Below are 8,723 nucleotides of genomic sequence, written 5' to 3'. Positions count from 1 at the left end.
TCCATATTCCAAGGCCAAATTTGCCTGTTACTCCAGGTGTTTCTTGACTTCCTACTTTCACATTCCAGTCCCCTATAATGAAAAGGACACCTTTTTTGGGTGTTAGTTCTAAAAGGTCTTGTAGGTCTTCATAGAACCGTTCAACTTCAGCTTCTTCAGCGTTACTGGTTGGGGCATAGACTTGGATTAATGTGATATTGAATGGTTTGCCTTGGAAACGAACAGAGATCATTCTGTCGTTTTTGAGATTGCATCCAAGTACTGCATTTCGGACTCTTTTGTTGACCATGATGGCCACTCCATTTCTTCTGAGAGATTCCTCCCCGCAGTAGTAGATGTAATGGTCATCTGAGTTAAATTCATCCATTCGAGTCCATTTCAGTTTGCTGATTCCTAGAATGTCGACATTCAGTCTTGCCATCTCTTGTTTGACCACTTGCAATTTGCCTTGATTCATGGACCTGACATTCCAGGTTCCTATGCAATATTGCTCTTTACAGCATTGGACCTTGCCTCTATCACCAGTCACATCCACAGCTGGGTATTGTTTTTGCTTTGGCTCCATCCCTTCATTCTTTCTGGAGTTATTTCTCCACTGATCTCCAGTAGCATATTGGGCACCTACTGACCTAGGGAGTTTCTCTATCAGTATCCTATCATTTTGCCTTTCCATACTGTCATGGGGTTCTCAAGGCAAGAATACTGAAGTGGTGTGCCATTCCCTTCTCCAGTGGACCACATTCTGTCAGATCTCTCCACCGAGTATTAATACATGCTGTTTAACAGATAAACAGCTAAGGATACCAAAAAGTTGTGAAAAGATTTTAAAAGATACTAGGCAAGTAACTAAAATTTATGTAACTATATCAATAATTAAAAAAAAAAACTTTTGTCTTCAAGTCTTAGAGATAAAAACTAACTTCACTAAAAGGTTCAACTCGAAAGGAAAAGAAATCAATTTATACTTATACACTTATTATAAGTAATAAGCTTCCAAAAATATGCAACAAAAACTGACAGACATGCAAAAAGACAGAAACAAATTCACAATCATAGTGAGAAATCTTTAACACACTTTTCTTAATAATTGATAACACAGGAATAAAAGTTTATAAGGACAGAAAAGAACTTCTAAATACAATTAAAAATCTTGTTCTTGTATAGGCAAATATACAGTTAGGCCTAATGGGAGCAGAATGTTTTTCAAAGACATGAGAAGTAGTAACAAAAGCTGACCTCATTCAAACTCATAAGATAAATCTCAAAAATTTCAAAAGATTATAATCATAAAGAGATGTACTCTCACTGTACTACAATATGTTAGAATTCAATAAAAAGATGAAAAAAATTGCAGATTAAGGAGGCAACTCAAACATTACCAATGCATCAAAGGAAAAAAACCATAATGGACAAAAGGTTTCAAAACAAAAATAAAGACAACAATAAATAGCAAAATCTGTTTGATGCAACTAAAACAGTCATTAGAGAAAAATTTATACTCTAAAATGTAAATATTAGAAGAGAGGACTGAAAATTACTAGATGTCTACCTTAAGTTGATAATAAAAAGAGAGAGAGAGAGAATGAAATCAGGAAAAATAAAGACATGGCACATTAAGCATATCATTTAGAAATACAGGGATTAACTTCAAAAACATATGGAAAGTTGATTGTAGGAAACAGTAGATAACTAGGAGGAAACATTTTTTTCCAATTAAACTATGCAAAACTACTTGCTCTTTAAACTCTGTCCATGCATAACTTTAATAAAAATTTAAAATCAAATTTAAAAGAGGGGGAAAAAATAACAAAAGTCCATATGGTAAATGTTATTAAACTAATACAGATGTATGAAAGAAGAGCTGTCAAAATGCAGGATTCCGGTACTTCTAATATTCTGCCATCAAGAAACAAAAGGAAACAAAACTATACTTGTAACACCAAATGAATAATTACAGCTTTAAAAGCATGCGCAAGGTCCCCTTGAAAAAGTCTGTTGTTAATTATGCTGTCAATTCTGTTGACTTTAAATGCACTCATTTTACCTTCATCAGGCCACTGAATACTAGCTTTAATACATCTGGAAACAAACTGAGTGGTGTTAAGCATACAAACAAACACATCAGGTAATTTTAAGCTTCAGAGGTTGATGTTGAAAGTGACATGCAAATCCAAGTGGAAAAAGTCATAATCAGTATTAATTCATTTCTGTTTAATAACTCATGACCTGCTAGTATTTGATACAATGATAGCTGAAAAGATTCTTCTAAACACTTTCTATTTCAGTTCAGTTCAGTTCAGTCGCTCAGTAGCGTCCAACTCTAGCGTCCGACTCTTTGGGACCCCATGAACCACTGCCCGCCAGGCCTCCCTGTTCATCACCAACTCCTGTAGTCCACCCAAACCTATGTCCATTGTGTCAGTGATGTCATCCAACCATCTCATCCTCCGTTGTACCCTTCTCCTACTGCCCTCAATCTTTCCCAGCATCAGGGTCTTTCCAGTGAGTCAGCTCTTTGCATCAGGTGGCCAAAGTATTGGAGTTTCAGCTTCAGCATCGGTCCTTCCAATGAACACCCAGGACTGATCTCCTTTAGGATGGTCTGGTTGGATCTCCTTGCAGTCCAAGGGACTCTCAAGGGATTTCTCCAACAACAGTTCAAAAGCATCAATTTTTCGGCCCTCAGCTTTCTTTATAGTCCAACTCTCACGTCCATATGTGACTACTGGAAAAACCATAGCTTTGACTAGAGACCTTTGCTGGCAAAATAAGGTCTGTGCTTTTTAATATGCTGTCTAATTTGGTCATAACTTCCTTCCAAGGAGTAAGCATCTTTTAATTTCATGGCTGCAATCACCATCTGTAGTGATTTTGGAGCCCAGAAAAATAAAGTCTGACACTGTTTCCCATCCATTTGCCATGAAGTGATGGGACTGGATGCCATGATCTTAGTTTTCTGAATGTTGAGCTTTAAGCCAACTTTTTCACTCTCCTCTTTCACTTTCATCAAGAGGCTTTTTAGTTCCTCTTCACTTTCTGCCTTAAGGGTGGTGTCATCTGCATATCTGAGGATATTGACATTTCTCCCGGCAATCTTGATTCCAGCTTGTGCTTCTTCCAGTCCAGCGTTTCTCATGATGTACTCTGCATATAAGTTAAATAAGCAGGGTGAAAATATACAGCCTTGATGAACTCCTTTTCCTATTTGGAACCAGTCTGTTGTTCCATGTCCAGTTCTAACTGTTGCTTTCTGACCTGCATACAGATTTCTCAAGAGGCAGGTCAGGTGGTCTGGTATTCCCATCTCCTTCAGAATTTTCCACAGTTTATTGTGATCCACACAGTCAAAGGTTTTGGAATAGTCAATAAAACAGAAATAGATATTTTTCTGGAACTCTCTTGCTTTTTCGATAGTCCAGCGGATGTTGGCAATTTGATCTCTGGTTCCTCTGCCTTTTCCAAAACCAGCTTGAACATGGAAGTTCATGGTTCACGTATTGCTGAAGTCTGGCTTGGAGAATTTTGAGCATTACTTTTCTAGTGTGTGAGATGAGTGCAATTGTGCAGTAGTTTGAGCATTCTTTAGCATTGCCTTTCTTTGGGATTGGAATGAAAACTGACTTTTTCCAGTCCTGTAGCCACTGCTGAGTTTTCCAAATTTGCTGGCATATTGAGTGCAGCACTTTCACAGCTTCATCTTGTAGCATTTGAAATAGCTCAACTGCAATTCCATCACCTCCACTAGCTTTGTTCATAGTGATACTTCCTAAGGCCCACTTGACTTCACATTCCAGGATGTCTGGCTCTAAATGAGTGTGAGTGATGATACCATCGTGATTATCTGGGTAGTGAAGATCTTTTTTGTACAGTTCTGTGTATTCTTGCCACCTCTTCTTAATATCTTCTGCTTCTGTTAGGTCCATGCCATTTCTGTCCTTTATTGAGCCTATCTTTGCATGAAATATTCCCTAGGTATCTCTAATTTTCTTGAAGAGATCTCTAGTCTTTCCAACTGAGCTGTCATTGGTTCCTATTTAGAACCAACCAATGATAGCTCAGTTGGTAGAGAATCTGCTTGCAGTGCAGAAGACCCCAGGTTGATTCCTGGGTTAGGCAGATCCACTGGAGAAGGGATAGGCTACCACTCCAGTATTATTGGGTTTTGCTTGTGGCTCAGCTGGTAAAGAATCCACCTGCAATGCAGGAGACCTGGGTTTGATCCCTGGGTTGGGAAGATCCTCTGGAGAAGGCAAGGCTATCTACTCCAGTATTCTGGCCTGGAGAATTCCACGGACTGTATAGTCCATGGGGTCACAAACAGTTGGACACAACTGAGTGACTTTTACTTTCACTTTCCACACTTGGTAAAAAAAAACCCTACTTTTCTCTATTCCCACATCAAAACTCCTGCCATTTTTATGCACAGTATATAATTCTTATATGTATATAAGACAGAGATGAAAATAGATCATTTCTTCACAGAATAATCAATTCCTACCCCAAATCCCCTCCACAATATTTTTCTGCTTCGAATTGGCAGTGTTTGTTATCACTGGATTTTTTAGTGGGCACAAAAGTGTTAAAAGAGCAGCTGGATACTTCCTGTAGGTTGCACAAAAGAAAATTACCCTGCATTCTTTCTCAAATGCCTCTTCCTGCCTTCTTCTTTTTCTTTTTGACAAATATCCTCTCCTTCACTTCTGTCCTCTTTCCTGACTTCCTCTGTCCTATCCCTGATTTCAACATACCCTCCAACATCCGCCAAATCTATGGGGAATACGAAGACAGCAGGGGAGGGAGAGAGGAAGCAACTTGCTGCCTCTTCCATAGCATCCAAAGCTCATTGTTTCCCAGAGAAAAACCTGAATAATCAGAAATGTGAAATGTAAACATTAGCTAGCAAGTACTTCTCTATTTTTATCTCTCAATAGCTTTACATTTAAGTCTTTTTCTTTAAGCAACTGGAAATTAACTGTGAAACTTGAGGGAAGTGGTTTACATAAGTAAATCTAAGAATATATGCTTCAAACCCTTCATTTTACAGTTTAAGATCCTGGGCAGTTTCAGGAATCCACAAATGAGCAGCACAATGAGTGCTAAAAATTAGATCTACTACTTGCCATCAATTCAATCAGCTTTATCATTTAACAGCTGTGCAGTCCAGGTTGTCTATTATATTCTAGTAAATAAATGAGGACTTGTTCAGTCACCAAGTTGTGTCTGACTCTTTGTGACCCCACAGACTGCAACACACCAGGCTCCCCTGTTCTTCATTATCTCTCAGAGTTCACTCAAACTCATGTCTATTGAGTTGGTGATGCTATCTAACCATCTCACCCTCTGCAGCCCCCTTCTTTTGCCTTCAATCTTTCCCAGCATCAGGGTCTTTTCCAAAGAGTCGGGTCTTTGCATCAGGTGGTCAAAGTACTGGAGCTTCAGCTTCAGCGTCAGTTCTTCCTGATGAATATTCAGGGATGACTCCCTTTAGGATTGACTGGTTTGATCTCCTTGCTGTGCAAGGGATTCTCAAGAGTCTTCTCTAGCACCACAGTTCAAAAGCATCAATTTTTTGGTGTTCAGCCTGCTTTATGGTCCAAATCTCTCATCCATACATGACTACTGGGAAAACCATAGACGGACTTTTGTCAGCAAAGTGATATCTCTGCTTTAATACACTGACTAGGTTTGTCATAGCTTTCCTTCCAAGAAGCAAGCCTCTTCTAATTTGATGGCTGCAGTCACCATCCACAACAATTTTGGAGCCCATGAAAAAAAAATCTGTCACTGTTTCCACTTTTCCCCTTTCTTGCCATGATAGGACCGGATGCCATGATCTTCGTTTTTTTAACACTGAGTTTTAAGCCAGCTTTTTCACTCTCATCTTTCACCTGTATCGAGAGGCTCTTCCTCTTTACTATCTGCCATTAGAATGGTATCATCTGCATATCTGAGTTTATTGATATTTCTCCTGGCAATGAAGTCTTTAAGTTGCTTCATAAGGAGAGTGACTTCTTGTCAACATTTCAGAAACAACTTCCAGCTGTCCTTTTTCCCTGATATTCCATGATTATATGGTGACTATTAGCACAGTTCACAGACTAGCCACAGACTATATTTTTAATTAAGTATTTTCTCTCATCTCCCTTTCAGAAATGCCATTCTAACGATTTTTAAAAGTTAATAAAATCTATGTCAATTATTTTGATTAAAAAAAATGATTAAAAAATTTAAAAGCTAGTCCAAAATTTAAATGGCCTAGTTCTCTCATTTTACAGATAGCAGTTTCTCATTTTGCAGCTCAGAATGTTGAAACAATTCTCCAAAGTCAGTCAGAAAAGCAATGCCACTTTCATCTTTTAGAAATGAAATGCAGAAGGAAAAGAGTGATTATGGGTCTAAGAGAAAAGAACTCTTTCTTAAAATGAGTTAAGATGCTGAATTATCTATATTTATACCTGAAAATCATCAACAAGCTCAGGGAAAAGGTGTTCATACATTTTAAGTTCTTCTATTGTTCGTCCTGGTTCTTGCTGGGGTTTTAGTTTGTTAATATCCGTTTCAATATCATCATTCTGAAATAATAAAAATGGGATGTCATTAATTAAGAAAAGTACATTTCAGATTTAAAGTTTCCAAATTATTAATTACATGCACACAGAGAATAATCACTACAGAAAGGCTGCATAAATTTCATTGTAAAATAAAACTTGCTTGTATTTTTTGGTTGTTGTATTATTGTTGTCTTGGTTGTTTTGTTTTCTTTTAATCAAAGATTATTCTAACATAATACAGTATTTGGGCTCCTCAAAATAGAAAAACTAACATCAAGATCAATACTAAAGTATGCTCCCTGCCCCCAATCTCACTAACTGCCATCATTTTGCTCAGATTAAAGGGCAGTAAAACTTCAGAAAACTAAACTGAAAAACCTAAGTATATGATGGTGGCAGCGATAATCAAAATAACTTTCATCAAGCAATGAAAATATGTGAGGCAATATGCTAAGGATTTTACCTTATGATCTAATTTAATCTGTGTAAGAATACTGTAAAGTAGTATCATCATCTCCATTTAACTAAAGGAGACTGAAGTACAGAGAGGTTAAGTGGCTTGCAAACAGGATCAGAAAGTAAAATCATTTCAAAGAATACACTGTTAGCCAACATAATTCATTGCCTCAAGAGAGAGCAATGGGTATCACACACTCTTATATTCCATGGTCAATAAAGTTCCCTTAGAAAAGATTTGGTATCATCATTCACTCTGTTGTTCATGGAAAAAACACTGAGGAGTGAAACAACAGCTGGAAAATGATTTCCATGTCTCTTTGGGCAAAAAAAATAAAGGCTAAATGTAAAGAAATATGACCTCATAGGAATAAGATATGTACCCAGGATCAATCTGATCTGTACCTGTAAAAGGAGATAGTATACATCATGATGGAAAGATAAATGTCAGTTACCTACTATAAAAGCTAGCTTCTAGGACCCTTAACAACTCTGGCCTAACACAAATACAAATCCATTATTACCCGTGTTGATGGTTAAAGAAAGACAATAGAGCAAACTACTTATTTTTCAGATTTAAATTCATTCTACTGTTAATCCTTAAAATACTTTATATACATGTATCTGATTATATTTATATACTGTCATACTAACAAGTAATTTAAAAAAGAAAAATATACTATGTATTTCCTATATCTCATAATAAGGAGTTTAGCTATTATTTCTTTAAGTAATAAAATTTTCCCATTGCCATAAATAATAAAGACTAGTTTCATTTAAAAAGTATCGTATTAATTATTGTGTCATATACATAAAATATATGATTTTATATATCCTTAAATTATGCTTTGAAGAACCATACATACATAAAGAAAATATGTAATTTTCTTTATTAGCACCTATTAAAGTAGATAATACTATCAAAATAATAAAAAAAAAAAACTTTAAATATATTCCTTTCTCTAAAAACACTAGCAGTCCAATATTCAGTATTAATTTATGATGATACAGCTTTACAAGGTGGCCATCTGTGGTGGATTCATTCATTCAAGATTGCCAGGAGAAATATCAATAACCTCATATATGCAGATGATACCACCCTTATGGCAGAAAGTGAAGAGGAACAAAAACACCTTTTGATGAAAGTGAAAGAGGAGAGTGACAAAGTTGGCTTAAAGCTCAACATTCAGAAAATGAAGATCATGGCATCCGGTCCCATCACTTCATGGGAAATAGATGGGGAAACAATGGAAACAGTGTCAGACTATTTTTGGGGGCTTCAAAATCACTGCAGATGGTGACTGCAGCCATGAAATTAAAAGACACTTACTCCTTGGAAGGAAAGTTATGACCAACCTAGACAGCATATTCAAAAGCAGAGACATGACTTTGCCAACAAAGATTCGTCTAGTCTAGGCTATGGTTTTTCCAGTAGTCATGAATGGATGTGAGAGTTGGACTGTGAAGAAAGCTAAGCACCAAAGAATTGATGCTTTTGAACTGTGGTGTTGGAGAAGACTCTTGAGAGTCCCTTGGACTGCAAGGAGATCCAACCAGTCCATTTGAAGGAGATCAGCCCTGGGTGTTCTTTGGAAGGAATGATGCTAAAGCTGAAACTCCAGTAGTTTGGCCACCTCATGAGAAGAGTTGACTCATTGGAAAAGACTCTGATGCTGGGAGGGACTGGGGGCAGGAGGAGAAGGGGACAACAGAGGA

At 37.1% G+C, this 8,723-nt stretch overlaps 1 protein-coding gene across 1 annotated transcript in view; it reads right to left on the bottom strand.

Annotated features, from left to right (window-relative positions):
- AGTPBP1 (ATP/GTP binding protein 1) overlaps positions 1 to 8,723 on the bottom strand; it is a 188,776-nt gene that overhangs the window by 88,832 nt on the left and 91,221 nt on the right. Inside the window, exon 13 of the mRNA XM_010840172.1 lies at positions 6,456 to 6,572. Within this exon, the coding sequence (XP_010838474.1) occupies positions 6,456 to 6,572 (117 nt within the window). The remainder of the gene's footprint in view (positions 1 to 6,455; positions 6,573 to 8,723) is intronic.

The sequence above is a fragment of the Bison bison genome, unplaced genomic scaffold (assembly GCF_000754665.1).
Source record: "Bison bison bison isolate TAMUID 2011002044 unplaced genomic scaffold, Bison_UMD1.0 scf7180017864141, whole genome shotgun sequence".
In the NCBI taxonomy this organism is placed as follows: Eukaryota; Metazoa; Chordata; class Mammalia; order Artiodactyla; family Bovidae; genus Bison; species Bison bison.
The sequence above is the reverse complement of the archived record's forward strand: the minus strand, read 5'-3'. Positions and strand labels throughout refer to the sequence as shown.